Source organism: Lycium barbarum, chromosome 12 (assembly GCF_019175385.1).
Source record: "Lycium barbarum isolate Lr01 chromosome 12, ASM1917538v2, whole genome shotgun sequence".
NCBI lineage: Eukaryota > Viridiplantae > Streptophyta > Magnoliopsida > Solanales > Solanaceae > Lycium > Lycium barbarum.
The window spans coordinates 94,495,227-94,513,132 of record NC_083348.1 but is presented as its reverse complement, the minus strand read 5'-3'; the positions used below and the strand labels follow the sequence as shown (position 1 = coordinate 94,513,132).

The window sequence follows — 17,906 nt, the reverse complement described above, 5'->3', positions numbered from 1 at the left end:
CTTTGCAGTTTACGAAAGGCTAACCTATCTTGCTCGGACTCGGTCGAGTGTCGGATACGGGTACGGATCTAGAGGTCGGATTCGGTGTAATCTAAATTTTAAGATTCAGGGGTACGGATCCAGGTGCGGATACGGGTGCGGGGATTCGGCTAAAATAATTCAAATTATAAGAAAAATCACTAAATCTATGCCTAGAAATAAAAAACAAAAATGATTTTTTATAGTTATGTTTCATTTATAATTAAATATTAATTTTTAATTAACTTGAAACTCTTCTAGATACAATAAGTGTCCACTCTTCAAGAGCTCTCCGTTTCTTTCAATTTGGCCTCAAATTTTTTCTCAGATTGGTCCATGGATTTGGTCAAAGTATCCAATGTCGTTTGACCAGATCCAACACGAATCCGGTGTCGGTGTCGTGTTGTGTCGGACACGGGTGCGACAGCAAAAGTGAAGGGTCCGAGCAACATAGAGGCTAACAATCTTCCTTTCTTTTTTCATCTTTCTTTTTTAATATCAAGATCTTCCAAAGTGATAGAAAGACGAGACTGTCGAAAATAATGCCAATAAACAGTATCTAAAGGCGGCCTTAGTTAAGAAGTTACACTTCAAATTGCAGTTTTACATTTCAAATTGCAGTTTTACACGTTTTATTTCTAGTAACAGATTTCCAATTAGATTTTTGTTGTGTTGAAGAAACACTGACTCTAAGGAGAGGTACTAGTATATGTTAGAGGTACTAGTATATGTTATGCAACACAATAGGGTGTACATGGATCGGGTTGGTTCGGATTTTTCAAATACCAAACCAAACTAATTGCGTCGAGTTTTTAAGTTTATAAAACAAACCAAATCAATAAAATTCGGGTTTTTCAACCTCGGGTTTTCTTTCCAGAAAAGTCTTCATACAAAACATATAACTTTTACTTCAAATATTTCTTTAGTCTTAGTAAAATGCAACTATATAATTAAGATGTTTCTTAAAAAAATTACACAAAATGTGAGATGCGTGATGATATTGAATTAAAATATTGAACAAAAAAGATAATAAAATCGGTTAAGAATAAATATTGCTAATTAATAAGCCATAGAGAAAATGACCATAATCTAAATATACGAAGTCATGCTAAAAATAAGTACGGCTAATAAGTTTAATTACATGACAAAGAAAAAAAATTAAGTTATGTATTTTCACTCTCTAAACTAATTATGCAAAAATTAAAGAATAGATATCCAACATTATTGTAATTCCTAATATTAAAATTGAATTTCTTTTGTTAGCATTAATGTTGAGTTAGTTTTGGTTTGGGTTTATTTGAGTTACTAACATTCATGGAATATAAAACTTATTAACAATCAAAATTCTAAGTTCGAGCTTAAAATAATACGATAAAAGACAAAAACTATGAAAAAAAATAAGAAATATTTATAAATTACACTACAAATAAATAATTTTATGTATCAAATATTTTAAAAATTGAATAATATCATGTCGGGTTGATTTGGTTCGGTTTGACTTTTTTTAAGCTAAAACCAAACCAAACCAATTATGATCGGATTTTTTTTTCAACACCAAACCACCAGTCAGATTTTTTTCTCAATTTGAATTGATTTATCGATTTGGTGCGGTTTGTCGGTTCTCCTTGTACACCCCTACAACACAACAACAAGAGATTAAAGGGAAAGTCACATAAATACAACTTTTTACAATGATAATTTAAAAAAAACTCTAACTACTTTAAAAAAATTACACAAATACAACTTATTCAAAATTTGAACTTTTTAATTACATAAATACAACTTTTTATATTCCTAAAATATCAAGATAGAAGTATATTTATATTAAAGTATTTCATAAAATATATAGTATACCGATGCACTTATATGCTTAACTTAACTTATATAGTATATCAATGCACTTTGCTTAACTTATATTAATATAGTATATCGATGCACATATATGCATATATATAGTATACAGTATATTATTTTTAATATATAGTATATTATGTTTAGTATATATGGTATATGCATAGTTAATATTATTGTCTTCATCATATTATTAATTCTATTATTAATGATAGGTAGGAACGGAGAATTTGTAGGGACAAATTAAGGGAAAAATATAACTTATATAAATTTGTTACCATATTTATACTAAATTGAATACTTAATATATTGCCTTCATCATATTATTAGTGATAGGTAGGAATAGAGAATTTGTAGGGACAAATTAAGGAAAAAATATAACCTATATAAATATGGTACTAAATTGAATACTTAATATTATTGCCTTCATCATATTATTAATGATAGGTAGGAATAGAGAATTTTTAGGGACAAATTAAGGAATAAAATAACCTGTATAAATTTGTTATCATATTTATACTAAATTAATCATATCTATTGATTTTTTATTTTATCATTTATAGGATATAGTTTGTAGATTTTGTAAATTAAAAAATAGTTGTAGATTTTGTCAATAATTGTATATTTATTAGTATTTGTGTAAGTTTCCCAAACCAGAGATGGGCTTTTGACCCAAAAAGAAAGGGGGCTTTTTAAATGGGCCTAAGTAGGCGGGCTCTTTTGAAGGATTCACCAGAGGGCGACAAAGTGCCCCAAATTACCCTAGGAAAAAGATGCATTCTTGTCACTACAATAGCACCACACCGTAACGATTGTAAGAATTAATTAGCATGTCATGCTATTGCTGTATTGTTGTATCTTGAACTTTGTATGTATTGGCTTCTCCATTGCATCAGACCAATGACGAATACTTTGTTTTTTCGTCTTCTCACATGTCCCACAGAGTCAAAAGAGTCTTGTTCGGTCCGTTCAACTAAACTCAACATTTTTGATATATATGAAAATATATACTGCTATCAAATAATAAGTGGAATCAGTACGTAATCTACAAATAAGATATGTAACATGTTATAGCTATAACTTAAAACACATATTTGTGTTCGATGGGGTGCCTTAATTCTTGTTTACCGCCCATCATCAATATCTTATAAATTCTTTTTCTTTTTCAACTTCGTACTTATAAATTCGGCCAACATTTATTTGTTCCGTCTGTACGCATACTGTAGTACTAGCCGAACTACTCGCTTGTAGCACTTTGTTTCTGGGCATTAGAAATGAAAGGCATTTTCTCCTTTCAGTTTCTAGCTTACACAGTACTTTTATTCATCTTATTTCATCTTCCTCCTCTTTCTTCCCTCGAAAACCATTGGTTTGCTAGCTGTGGTAAGTCCTTCAACTGTGGAAAAATAACTGGAATTACTTATCCTTTCTGGGGAAATGATCGACCAAAGGAATGTGGGTATCCTGGATTCGAACTTCAATGTGACGATCAGGGCAACACCATAATACAAATCTCGAACATAAAATACCTTGTTGTCGGTATTAATTTGGAGGCACAAATTATGACAGTTTCTAGAAAAGATCTAGCAGCAGACTGGATTTGTCAATTTAACACGACTATAGATAATTCCAATATATTCGAGTATGCTTCGACCTTAGTGAATTTCACGTTCAATTACGTGTGTCCCCCTTGGGCTCCACCTCCAACAGGGTCGTTGAATTGTCCGATAAATGGAATGAATTATAAGAATAGTTTTACAATTGGAGGTAACGAGGGAGATGGTGCATGTCATGCTACAATAATTGTACCAGGTCGTAAGGAGTTTAGGCCTGGAGGAACAATTGGAGATTTGAGGGCATTGAAGGAGTTGCTAGAACATGGATTTGATGTTAGATGGAAAGTGGATAATAGTCATTGTAAGGAGTGTGAAAAGTTTGGGGGACGTTGTGGATTTGATGTTGGTGGAAAAAAGTTTAGGTGTTGGTGCCCTGATGATCAATCTTCTTCTTCGTCTAATAATACGTGCACGGTGGCTACACCGGCTGGTACGTTTTACCTTTTCCTTCTTAATTTCTGCATTTCCCTATCATTAATTTTTATTGTTTATTCGGTAGTCATCTAAAAGATAATTATAAGTAAGATAATTATAAGTTATTGTCTATAATAAGTGAAACTAGTTAGATAGGAGTATAACAAGTTATATTATTGTGGAGTGATAGAATTAACGTATATAAGTTAATTTCTTAATTCTAAAACCATGATTAAGTGAATAGTGCATAATGACATTTTAAGGTCTATAATAATAAATTCAGATCCTGCAATTTCTAATCTGAGTTTTGAACTTTTAAAAAGCAAGAATAATATAGTTCAAAGTATAAGTCAGATCACTTAGCTAGAAATATTTATAGGTGTCCAACAAAATTATAGTTAAATAAAAAACTGTTTAATTAGTAATTAATCTAGTACTTTTAGTAGTAACAGTACATAATATCAAATGACGAGTATTATTCTTAAATTTCACAGTAGAAGCCAAAAGGACCTCATTTTAATAATGTGTTGTTCTTAACGTTTCCATCCCTCGATTCAAGATGCAACGCAAACAAAGTGTCAGGAATTTCTCCCAAAAATCATCTCCAATAAAATAGAGAGAGAGTATTAGTAGTAGTATATTCTTAAATCAATAGTTTCATTTTTGTTTTATTATTACGGTTGAGCGTTGGGGGAGAGGCGGCTGGCAATCGTCACTGAAGGAAGAGCGGTAGGGATAAGGATTTCCCCTTTTGAATTGACAGAAACATACGTACTCTTTTTGAAGTTGGACACGTCCTGTTCTCCACTAAGATCCACAGCACCAACAAGATTTAACTACGGCCCGAAATCCAATTCCATCCTAATGGGCTTTGTCGAACTTGCACTAGTAAAAATTAGAAGCCCAGTACCTAGTCCGTCTGGGTCACTTGCACGATTGTCCTTCAAAGGCACTGACTGGTCTTTAATTTTTGTCCCTCAAAATTGGTGGTCTTTAACTTTTGCCATCGCTAAAAATTTCTCGATTTTGGGTTCGAACCCTCGCTCAATCAAAAATAAAACAATGCAAAGTAGAGTTTGGATTCTCAAGGCAGAACTTTCCATGCAAAAATCTAACCCAGGCAGAGTTTCAACATCTATCTTAAGGTAGAGTTTTACCTTCAAGCATTGAGGTAGAGTTTTGCCTTCCGGCAATTTTTTTTTTTTTTTACTTAGTTGGAATTTTACAAACCTCTGCCTTAAGGCTTAACTTTTGTCCAAATAGAGCTAATTTTGGGTAAAAGTTTGTCTCAAGGTAAACCTCTGCCTTAAGGCCTAACTTTTGCCCGAATAGGCTTAATTTTGGGCAAAAATTAGGCCTTAAGACAGAGATTTGCCTTAAGGCCTAATTTTGGGTAAAAGTTTTCCTTAAGGCAAACCTCTGCCTTAAGGCCTAACTTTTGCCCGGATAGGCCTAACTTTGCTACAAACCGCTGCCGTGCGATTTTTTTTTTTTAAACTGAGCTAGGGTTCGAACCCAGAACTTTGTGATATTAGACGAAGGGAAAAAATTAAAGACTAGTGCCTTTCAAGGGCAATCCACACAAAAAAATGAGTTCGTCCTAGGGAACACTATTTTGCGCAAATTGACCTTCAGACATGCTGGTCTTTAATTTTTCCCCCTTGGCCTAAAAAAGTGGCCGAAAATATCCTGAGATTTTGGGTTCAAAACCCAGCTCAATAAGAAAAAAAATCGCAAGGCAAGGTTTCGCGATATAAGGCATAACTTTTGTAGTTCTAAGTTATGTCTGACAAAGTAAAGTTATGCCTTAAGGGATAACTTCTATATAGAAACTATGCCTTAAGGCATAACTTGCCTTATGATTTTTTTTTTTACTCAGCTGTGATTCTACAGAAGTTAGGCCTTACCCGAATAGGCCTAATTTGCTATGAAATTTCGTCTTGTGTGTGTGTGTTTTTTTTAATACTCTGTTGGGTTCAAACGAAGAATATCAGGGGTAAGTTCGGCCACTTAAAGTGCCGAAGGCAAAAAATTAAAGACCAGCAATTTGAAGGGCAAAAATGAAAGACTACCCCCGAATAAGGGCATTTGTGCAAATTGGCCCCCGGCAAGTGCACAAGTTGTCTATTTTAGGATTAAATTATAGTCGAAGTTTATAATTTTTTGTAAATTTGGTTATTTCGGAAATAGCTTCAGGCATACAAGATTGTAGTTGCAACAATTCACATGTGAAGTTTGGGATACAAATTGTGCAAGCAAACTTCCAACAACTGCGCCTGAAGTTTGACTTGTCAATGCCTAACTTCAAACATGTATATCTAGAGTTATATATGTTCAAAATTGAAAGTAATTCTTAGGGATTATTTTCTTTGTGAATAAGTTATACATGAATGATGATGTGGAGGTTACAATACAAGAATTAAATAATAACGACATTATTTGGTAAATAAATTTTAATTGATAATTTTTTTGGTTCACTATATTAAAACAGGGATATGACATAAAATACGTGTTCAACTTTACACTTGATAAACTTGGATAACCTTTATTTTTTTAATTTTAATCTTGGCTTTTTTAAGAGACCGAGAGAAAATCATTTTTGGAGAAGGTCAAAACATGTTGGTTTTACACTAGATAAATGTGGATAGCCTTTTATTTTCAACTAATTAATATGCCCGCGCTTCACGCGATCGCAAAATATTGTCACATAATTATTCACGAAATATATTTTAATGTTTGAATATTAAAAACAATATTTTAATGTCTGAATATTAAAAACAATCAAAATAACTTTCGTAGCAGCTAAAACTATTTCTAATCTTTCTTCAAAAGACATTCCAAACATACAAGTTTAACACTACCACTAAGTTATTTTGCAATACACATTTTCAAAAACAATACTTATAAGTAGTAAATATAAAAAGAAAGTAATCCCCATGGTACAATATCAAAAAATAGCTAAAGTGAAAGTGTCAAAATTGTTCATGCCTCAGGAAAAAAGATTTGCATAATAATTGAATCATGGTAAACATTAAATAAAAATTAGACCATAAATATCCTACGGTACAAAAAATTTGCAATTTTAATAGCTGGATACGAAGGCTTCTTCCCTTCAACCAAATATAAATTCTTGTGTGTCTAACATTTGTCGAGTTTTGACTGATATCAACCTTATTATTTCGTATAAACTTTGTATTACATGCTTATAGTAAATATATAATCATTACAAATTTTAGTTTCACTACATTTTTATACTCCTAATGTATATTTTTATATTTACCTTGGATAAGTATTTCTCTGAGAAAGAAGGATATGCATGCCGAATGAAAACACAAAAGAGGTCAACCTATAGTTATTTTCATAAAAGGATCAGAGTATAACTAAATATCTTCTGTACTCTTTTCCTTTTTCGTAGTCAATTCTCAAAAATACAATTGAAATATCCAAAAAGAGTGTTGTGTACTTCCATTATGTGTGAGCATGTTATTTCTCTTATTTGTTTCATCATCTTTCAAGTAAATGAGCTCCTAACGTAAAGTTTGAGTGTGTTCATTCACATAAGTACAAAAAATCAAAAGTGGGGAAGAGAAGGAAAAAATGCTTATCAGACAAAGAAGGCAGGTTCTTTCCTTTGGCTTTATTTTCCTCTATTATGTCAAGAATAATGACGAATTTGTTTTCGAATTAGTAATGCTACTAATAGATAAAAGAGTGCATTAACTAAAAAAACACCAACCCCTAATCTTTTCACAGGAAAAATAAAAATATATAAGAACGGAAAGACAAAAAGAACCTTCCTACTAAATGAAGAGTGTATACAATAAAAACCACCTTATATACAAGAACTTTATCAGCAATATAAGATAATTAAGAAACACACACAAAAAAAAAAAAAAAAAAAAAAGAGGCAAAAGCTTCAACAATTGATTATTCAAACAGATCAGAGTACTTGGAGTCTTCTTCTTCTTCAAGGATCCTCATAATCATCCCAAGCCATATACATAGAGATTGAATCCTTCACCATAACCAAAACTAATACAGAAGACCGGAAGTCACTCCAACAGCGTCCATTTTGAACTTGTCCTCCTATCTTTAAAGGCATGAATTTAGCATGTCTCTTTGTTTGCAAATATTACATTGTTTGTTCTTAAAAACAAAGCATATCGAAATTTCTGAAAATGGAATCATAATTAAGTTGGTAAGGAAAATTAATTCACTTCTAAAAGGACAAACTGATAAAAATAATTAGGAGAAAAATACAAAGAGAATCCTCACATGATGAATTTAGTCTGAAGATGATTTTGAGGATAACAGGTGTTATGCTATATTGCTATGGACATGTTTGGGAATGTAACATAAAGCTAAACTCTTTTATAAGAGCCCGTTTGGATTGACTTATAAGTTGTTTATAAGTTGCTTATAAGCTGTTTTCAGCTTTTTTGAGTGTTTGGCTGGCCAGCTTAAAGTCATTTTGTGTTTAAATTAAGCTCAAAAAAATAATTGGGTCCATTTGACTTAACTTATCTAAAGCAGCTTATAAGCTGAAAACAGCTTATAAGCCAAAAAAAATAAGTTAGACTACCCCAACTTATTTTTTTTAGCTTATAAGCTATTTGTAGCTTATAGGCATAAGCCCATCCAAACAGGCTCTAAGTAACAAACTAAAGAAGAACTTTTTTGGCGTTACTAATCCTAGACGTGGGGAAATGTAAAGTTCTTTGCTTTTGCTCATACGTTTAACAGAAATTAATCACATTAATGATGAGGATAGAAATTAATCACATTAATAATAAGGAAAAGAGAATAGACTAATCAACATGAATATTTAAACAATAAAAACTCAAAGAAAAAAAAAAGGGGAGAAAAAGATAAATGGATTTCTTGGCCTATATGGAAGATGCCACATCACCTTCTCTATTCCTAGTTTTAATATATTTGTACTATATAGAAGAGCCGGTTGGCTCAACTTTTTCGTCGTCCGTTCCAATTTTTAAAAAAAAATTGTGGGTCCCATATATATTAAATAACAACTAATATTAAAAAAAATGTATGCCCCATATTAAACACCAACCAATATTAAAAAAAAAAAAAAAAGAGAAGAAAAAAAAGTGAACCCCATATTAACAAAATCAAGCAATATTAAAAAAAAAAGTGAATCCCATATTAAAAAAAACAAACAATGTTAAAAAAAAAATGCATCCTATGTTAAAAAATCAAACAATTAAATCAATAATGATGGATTCATTGTCACATGCGTATCAACCCATTAGTGGGAGCAAATGAAATTATTGTACAACAACATACTTAAAATACTTATATATTAAAATAAGATAGAATTTAATTACTTTTTCATTTTTTTCTTACTCGAATAAATGTGAAAAGAGATTAATATCATAAAAGAAAAAATAATATTAAATGGAGATCAAATAATTAATAAGGTAAATTAGTGAAATTATAATTCTAATTGACGTTTCATTAAAAAACCGTGTAAAAAATAACATGACAAGTAAAATGAGTTAAACAAAAAATATTTGCTAAAAAATAAAAAATAGAAGTTCTTCATTTAAATAGAAAATCAAATTTATACTTTGTTTCATTTTAAACATGTAAAATTAATATAATAATTTGAATTAGAATTATCCAAATCAAAATTTGATAAAAAAATTATATGTATTACTTTACTATATATAAGAGCCGGTTTATAGAAGCAAGATCGTTGTCCGTGTTCGGTCCCACTTTTTTATTTAAGGGGAAAAAAATCCTTTGTGGTCCCACCCACTTTTTTATTTAAGGGCAAAAAAATGACGTTTTATACTTTATATTACCAACTCTTCTAAAAAGTAGATAGAAATACTTTATTATATTTCTATTTTTCTACTATATAGAAGCATCGGTTTACCCATGCTTCGTCGTCAATCACTCTTAAAAAAAAACAAAAAAAAAAAAAGTGGACCCCACACTAAAAACGTCAAGCAATATTAAAAAAAAGGTGGACCCCACCCTTTCCAAACTCATGAAAAAGTGGACCTCATATTAAAAAATAAAAGGGCAACGTCAAAAAAAAAAAAAAACGTGCACCCCATATATTAAAAAATCAAACAATATTCATGTAATTCCCAAAGTATCCCCATCAAGTCAATAATAGTGGATTCATTGCCTCATGCATATTAATCCATTAGTGGGAGCAAAACATGGACCCCATATTATTACTTTTCTTCAAAATATTTAATTATTGTGTTTGCTATTCCGCCATGTCATTTATTTGTTATGTTTACTAAAATAAATATACTTAAAATATATATATTTAAAAAATAAAATACAATTTAATTACTTTTTTATTTTTATTCTTACTCTAATAAATGTGAAAAGAGATTAATATCAAATGAAGATCAAATAATGAATAAGGTAAATTAGTCAAATTCTAATTCTAATTCACGTTTTCTTAAAAAACCATGCAAAAGACAACATGACAAGTAAAATGAGCTAAACCGAGAATATTTACCAAAAATTAAAAAATAGCATTTCTTTGTTTAAATAGAAAATCAATTTCTACTTTGTTTCGTTTTAAACATGTAAAATTAATTTAATAATTTGAATTAGAATTATCCAAATCAAAATTTGATAAAAAAATAATAAGTATTTTACACCTTTAAATTAATTTAATTAAAATTGAAAATATTAACTGATGCTTAAATATTGCTATTATTTTATCTCAAAGAGAGGAAAATAGTTTTCTTTTAAACAAGTCTTCTCTTTTAAAAAGTATTAATAAATTTTCGTAGCAAACACGAATATAATAAAATTTTAGATACGGAGCACAAATTACAATGTTATATTAATTGTATTTTGAACATAGTATATATATATATATATATATATATATATATATATATATATATATATATATATATATATATATATATATGTATAATGCTTTTAACACTCATTATAATCATATTTTAACGTGCATGAAATAAAGATTTACATGTGCAAGAATGAAGAGGCATTGAATGAAACATTATGGCGTGGTTAAGATGGGCAATTAAGATGGATTTAAAAGTTATTTTTCAATTAAAATGATTTTTCAGATTTTTATTTTTTTCACTTTTTAAAATAGCACATAGATTTTAAAAATAGGAAAATGGTCAAAAAATTGAGAAAAAAGATAAATATCAATGGAGGCCAAAGAGAGGTGCCGCATCACCTTGTCTATACCTAGCTTTATATATATAATAAACATGGCATTCTTAAAAGACTTTGAAAGAATATCTTTGGAGAGGTCAAATGTGTCATTTTATTGTTTTAGACGGGATTAGTAATCTTGTGATTGTTATCTTATATTCTTGTAAAATAATACTACAACTGTAGCTTAAACAATCGCCATTTTTTTTATAGCTTTATAAAAATTCAATCATACTGGGGACTAAATAATCTCAATTTTTATCCGGGGATTATCATTCTGTATCCTTATAAATTATAACCAAACGACCCCTTACTATTTTAGAATTCTGCATTGTGCAAGGTTTCCTACTTGTGATGAGGACTCTCCTTACACTTTGTTGTACCACTTCATTTAATGCAGATCTTATGAGTTGATTCCTTCTACCGCTACTTCTAAGTCTCCTCCTTCTCCCACCTTCCTCTTGGTGCATCATAATTCTAAGAAAGTATCTCCAAGAATTAGGCCAGTATTTATGTTTTAGACTCGTAAAGCTTACCAAATAATCCTAACATAAGTCATCTATGGACTTGGAAGTGGTCTGTGTATGATAAAAGCCACCAAACCTGGTTGTTCATAAGCAAATTATAGTAAATATGGTTGTTGGATAGTCCATGACATAGTTGTCCTAATTAGATAGAAACGCATAACAAACCTCCAATCGTTTTCTATTGTCCAAGTAATTTCCAATTGACTTCTCTCTACAGCACACTGCCTAATCCCAAATAAATATTAATATAGGACAAAAAGAAACACCAAAGATTAGATTTTTTTTTTTTCCTTTTCACAACTCAAAAACCAACTCTCTAGGTAGGTTTTCATTTTCTTTAAGGAAGCAACTTTGATTTCCTCCACTGTTTTGTTTCAGTCAATGTGATACCATGATTTCCCTATTTTTTTCCACGACTTCCATAATAAAGAAAAATTGTAGCATCATCAAGTGAAGTCATTTTTATCACCCAATATCCTCTGTATATCATCTTGTTCATGCTTTCTCTCCACCTACTTTTCTACTCACCATAGACTTCTTAATAATCCATTGCCCTTCTTCCCTTAACCACATCCATTTCCCCATTTCCTCCAAATGAATTCCCAAAGCTTTTACTTCTTCTCTTTGCTCACTTTGTTTTCTTGCCTTATACTAATTCATGTACCTCAAGGTTCCAGTAATCCTGAATTCTACCAAACTTGTGGAAATACCTATAGCTGTGGTGATATTACAGGATTGAGTTATCCTTTTCGCAATGTCAATGATCCTCCCTTCTGTGGTTATCCTGGTTTTGAGCTCAATTGCAATCAGGATAATATTACCACTATGGTCATCAACAACATCAAACATCGAATATTAGATGTACATTTAACAACCCAAACAATAAGGATTGTTAGGGAGGATATCATGGAATCAACTTGTCCTGTTGATTTAGTTAACACAACTCTGGATTACTCCCTCTTCGATTACGCTGCTGGCTATTCAAACTTGACCTTCCTATATAATTGCCCTGTTTCATCCAGCCCTGCGGAAACAGATGTTATGATGGCTTGTAGAAGTAGCAAATATCACAATGTTTTCATACTGCCGGGTGCTGTAGGCCCGGGGAAGTGCAATGCTAGTGTTACAGTTCCAGTACTTCAAACGAGTGCTGCTACTGTTGCATCCTTGAATTCATCAGGTTTGGGACAAGTGCTTCAACAGGGCTTTTATATAAGATGGAAAATTGACAGTAAAGCCTGCAGTGAATGTATTGACACAAAGGGGAAATGTGGGTATGATGAATTCATGAAGCAAACAACTTGCTATTGTCCTGGTCCTCCATATGAATCTGCTTCTTGTTCAGTTGCTACTTTTGGATTCTCACCACCATTACCAATATCTAAACCAGCTCCATCTCCATCCTCAGGTAAATGTTCTTGTTTTCCTAAGAACTATTTCTGGCTCAATTTGCCTTCTTAGTCTTGACTTAGTCGACGGATTTAGTCCAGTCACTCCATGGGGTTTACTTTTTCTTGTGTCTAATTGACTAATTAGCTAATTTAATAAATTTGAGCTAACTCGAGGATAACGACAAGGACCAGTGTCTCCCATGTAGATCCATGGATTATATTATATAAACTAATAATGTAAAGTTAACGCTCATCAATATACTCTTAGTTATTCTCCTTTTTTAACATTAATAATACACCTGTCGTAATTTGGTTGTTTAAGTAACTTGATAGTGCAAAAGTACTTTACACGGTTGCTATATAAAAATTAAAGGTCCCAATTACTTGATTGTAGTCTCCTGGATTAGTTTAGTGATCCAATGTCTTCTAATTCATTCATCTCTGAAATCATGTTTCACGTCCACAACTGTGTAAGTCTAGTTTTACCATTCAGTAGCTGTCATTTTAGTTGGTAGTATTAGGTATGCCTCCGCCAACCAACCATTGATGACAAAGTGTATTGTTGAGATCTTCTTTTTATTTTTTCTACATTGAGCATTTTTCCAGTCAAGGCTAGAAATAATATCTTGATAGTTGGTTAGCTGGTTAGCTAACTTTACATGGATGATGTATCCAGTATCAAGAGTTGGTAAAACAAAACTAGAAATCCAACAACTATGAGCATACGTTTTCATTAACTAATTTTGCAAGGCATATGGTATCATTAGCAACATCATGGTTGAATTACTACAATAGTATTGGGAGAGGAGAGGGGAGGGGAGGGCTGAGGTGTCGTCATGTGATGTTGTCCGTTTTAGACATAGGCCCACATTGACTTTAAAACACATCACTAGGATCAATGACTTGTATTCTTATATACCTATCTCTCCCATGTTTTGTCAATGGAGATATGCTATCACAAGAGTGTAATGGTATCAAAGGCAGAAAAGTCTCTTAGAGTAGATATCGAAATTTTCGCATATAAATTATTAACGTTCTCCTTAATTCTGTTCTTTTCAATGCATCTTACAGATTAATTAGTACTTATCTTTTTGTTTTCCCACGATCAGTCCGGCCGGTCATTCGCAAATGAAAAGGGGATAATAGTTCACTCAAAATACCCTGCTTTCCACTTCTTCAACATTTGCCATAGAAGTAGTGAAACCTTGTGGACGCTAAATTATGTGTTATGAACTTGAGCTACTGTCATAATAATTGGGATAAAGTAGGCGATAGACCCATACTTACTGAAGTTGCACTCTTTTAAGGTGTGGGATCACATAAATTTGCATATGCATCCGAGTTCGCACGTTCATTCGGTCCTGTTGCATCTCCTTTTTAAAGTGTATTTCAACTTATACTTATTCAGGAAAGACTTATACCAATAACCAACTTATCTCCCACAGTATATTTATAGTGGTGTATGCATGATTTTTTGAAAGCGGTTTCGATATTTAAAGAGGAAAAAGAAGAATGAATAATTTTTTCACCCCTAGAGTTATAATGCAGTTCCAGATTACATTTAATAACTTTAATGTATGAGTCTTATTTTAAAATGAATGTAGATTGAATGGTTTTGTATCATTCTTCCTTACAATGAGAAGTGCTGGGCTGTTGGGTTCGAACCTCATTCAAGGTGCTCTTTTTCGGTAGATGGAAAAAGGAAAGAGCGCTTACAAATTATTTTGAAAAAAAAAAAAAACTAGCACAAACTCTTTGTGCAAAGCAGTGTCATTTATAATTATATCTACCACCATATATTCTGTTTTTCAGATTATACACGTACATATATTTATCAAAATTTTCAGACGAAGCGGTGTCGGATGACACCCGTCCCCCTGTATATTTGTTTTTCATACTGCAATAGATTTCTTCGTCCTGTTATCTTCTGGTTTTGAAAACGTCTGTCCAATCTTTACTATGATCAATGTTCCCCCTGAAATTCTTATCTTAACCTTTAGTTCACGATTAGCTATTCTTTATCATTTTGAATACTTGTCATCAAATTAACGAGTACAAGTATCTCTAATTTTCGAGACATAGTTTTGAGTCACTCACCTAAGTTTTCTCAGAAATCATAGAACAGGTAAATATTATGGCATGTACCCGAACTTTGGCTATTGCGTGGATAACTTAACGGAACACCTTTAACTCTGTTTTCAACTGATAGACCTACCTCCACAAAAGTTCCCGGAATTTCTTGTAATTATAGTGGATGGTGAATGATATGAAGAAAAGCAGAACTGTGGAGCAATAGTGGGATGACTTGTAGTCCCTCAGGAAGTTCAAGTCTTGACACGTTAGAAGTTGCCATAGAATAGAATAAACTATGTAACACGCTTTCTGGTAGTTCATGTGTTTTCTGCGCGTAACATATGTCTTAAACTTATGACCACTCTAGTCTTAGCTAGATGGTTTCTTTCACGGGACTATTAGTTCATACTGACCAAATATAAATATTTGACTCATATCATAATCAATTAAATTTCGGGACCCACGCTAGTAGTTGGATGTAACAGCCATTAGCACAAGTTGTTTGAAAAATTAGACCAAGTCTCTTACCCCTAAATTCCAGTAGAAGCTTCTATATCTCGTTTGTAAATATACGCGAAATTGTTGTCTGTTTGTCAAGGATCATTCTACTGTTTTTGCTATATGTTGACCAAAGAATGACAAAATAAAGCACCCCATCTTTATCGTTGAATTTTACATCTCATCCTTCAAATTGAATTTGGTGTCCTTCCAAACCTTTTTACCTTCCTCCTCTTTCTCTTTCCCTTATAATTCCTCATCTCCTCCCCGCCTATATCTCTCTTTTAGACCAAGAATATTATAGAATTGTATATAGCTCTTTTTATACTATAACCAGTTAGCTCATACCTTTCTAGGTGGTGCTAATTCCTTTAATCAAACAGAAATGCATCGAGAACTCCATCCATACTTTTTGCTCTTAACTACCACAATATTTATCTTGTTTTACATACCGGGGTCTTTCTGTCAAAATGACGAGCAATTCAGAATGTGTGGTGAGCCATTTGTTTGTGGCGACATGAAGATAAATTACCCTTTCTGGGGAGGGAGAAGACCAGAGTACTGTGGTGGTCATCCAAGTTTTGAGATCAAGTGCGAAAGTGACATCCCCAATATTGTTATTGAATCAACAACATATAAAGTGTTAGGGATCAACAATCGTAGTAGAATACTTACTCTGGCTAGACATGATTTACTGAGTAGTAATCTTTGTTTGGACAACCTTGAGAACGCCTCCCTGAATTTTAATCTTTTCAGCTATGTCTCCGGTGACCAAAATATCACTCTGTATTATGGCTGCACCCTCCGCTCTGGTTCGCAAATAGTACCAACTTTTCCAAATGCGCTCAAATGCAATAGCAACGTATTTGTTATATACACAATGATCGGCGTTCCCTTCGACTTATCTACAGTGAGATGTGAGAACGAAATAATAGTTACGGTCAATCAAACGAGCACTGTGGCATTAGCTAGTGGTCCAGCTTCGGAGGAAGCTCTGAAAACAGCTTTTTCTGGCGGTTTTTCAGTTAATTGGACGGCAAGTATTGACTCGCCGTGCCAACAGTGCGACAGGTCAGGTGGAAGATGTGGATCCAACCCGGATTCCGCAGACTTTGCTTGCCATTGTGCAACTGGTACTCATCCAACCGACTGCAACGACGGACAACTCCAAGCTGGCGGTAATCTTTTCTCCACTATTCCCTCATGATTTTTACTAGAACCTATAGATTAATTCGAATGTCTGAATCACCATTCCAGTCCTTTCAGCAAAGAAATTAAGTTACATACATATTCTTAAAACAATTTGCAATTAGTATAGTTTTATCATATTATAACAGGTTAGTTAAAATTTGAACCACATACTGATCATAGGATTTACTCGTAATTACTTTATAAATGACTGAACATATAATCATGTTTTTCATCTTTCATAAAATTAAACTTTCCACCAAATTCTCCAGGCTTAATCATAATTCCCATCATAAGCAATCATTTACTTTGGTCCAAATTCCATATGAAACTCTAATTTTTTTGGGTTTGAACCCTGCACGGAGTCATTTTTGGTAGGAACGCTTTGCCTCCAAAGTGGGACTTCCAGTGCGAATCTGAATTTGTCTAGCCCAAAGTCGATACTAAACACGGAATGGAAAATCAAAAAAATAAAATAGCTAAATTGTGATCTCGTCAGTGTTTAATTTATTTGGTCAATTTAATAAAATCCCTCTTTCTGTTACTATACTTTTTTTTGGCTCCCTCTTTTAACACCAAAAGTAAAGGCATTGTCAAAACTCAGAAAGCTATCTAATTGTTTTATATGTTAGAGATGCCAATTATCCTAAATTTTTAGAGTTTGGACACTGTTTTATCCTATATTTAAAAAATTAGGAGTAATTTTCTTCTATTAATTGTTTCAAAATGCCGATTTTTCCTGTCTGCGCTAAGGTGATGTTTTATATGTTAGAGATGTCAACTATCCTTTAAGAAAAATTAAAAAAAACAACGAAATTTGAATGATTGGAAAAGTACAATAATTCTCTAACTACACGAAAAGAATAATATGTGTTTCTTTGGATTTCAAACTTGGATGGCGCTTGAATAAAATGACAGAAAGAAAATATTATTAAAAGAAATATTGAGTTCACCGTTAGACTATTCTCACCTAATTTATTGAGTTCACCGTTAGACTATTCTCACCTAATTTATAAATTAACAAGGCCTCCTTTGTTTTCATTAAGATTAAGATGTGTGAATTCGAATGCACATCTGAATGAATAATTTGTCTCCAGATCTGAACACTGAATGATTAAGACTATTTTTTTTAACATCTCAATGTACAC

The 17,906-nt window shown here is 32.2% G+C and overlaps 3 protein-coding genes across 3 annotated transcripts; all 3 read left to right on the top strand.

The window, feature by feature from the left end:
• The first annotated feature begins 2,917 nt into the window (after nt 1–2,917).
• On the top strand, nt 2,918–3,992 carry LOC132624674 (LEAF RUST 10 DISEASE-RESISTANCE LOCUS RECEPTOR-LIKE PROTEIN KINASE-like 2.8). Its single transcript, XM_060339417.1, has one exon. It carries the CDS (start codon nt 3,144–3,146, stop codon nt 3,990–3,992), a length of 849 nt encoding a protein of 282 aa, XP_060195400.1. The 5' UTR covers nt 2,918–3,143.
• A 7,020-nt stretch (nt 3,993–11,012) lies between these two features.
• LOC132624673 (LEAF RUST 10 DISEASE-RESISTANCE LOCUS RECEPTOR-LIKE PROTEIN KINASE-like 1.3) lies at nt 11,013–13,069 on the top strand. The gene has a single exon (XM_060339416.1). The coding sequence runs from the start codon at nt 12,203–12,205 to the stop codon at nt 13,067–13,069; it is 867 nt and encodes a 288-aa protein (XP_060195399.1). The 5' UTR covers nt 11,013–12,202.
• A 2,577-nt stretch (nt 13,070–15,646) lies between these two features.
• On the top strand, nt 15,647–16,777 carry LOC132624672 (LEAF RUST 10 DISEASE-RESISTANCE LOCUS RECEPTOR-LIKE PROTEIN KINASE-like 2.1). Its single transcript, XM_060339414.1, has one exon. The coding sequence runs from the start codon at nt 15,956–15,958 to the stop codon at nt 16,775–16,777; it is 822 nt and encodes a 273-aa protein (XP_060195397.1). The 5' UTR covers nt 15,647–15,955.
• The last annotated feature ends 1,129 nt before the right edge of the window (nt 16,778–17,906 follow it).

Bases quoted from the DNA above. Each gene is read 5' to 3' on its own strand.
- LOC132624674 (XM_060339417.1), top strand. From the start codon at position 3,144: ATGAAAGGCATTTTCTCCTTTCAGTTTCTAGCTTACACAGTACTTTTA.
- LOC132624673 (XM_060339416.1), top strand. From the start codon at position 12,203: ATGAATTCCCAAAGCTTTTACTTCTTCTCTTTGCTCACTTTGTTTTCT.
- LOC132624672 (XM_060339414.1), top strand. From the start codon at position 15,956: ATGCATCGAGAACTCCATCCATACTTTTTGCTCTTAACTACCACAATA.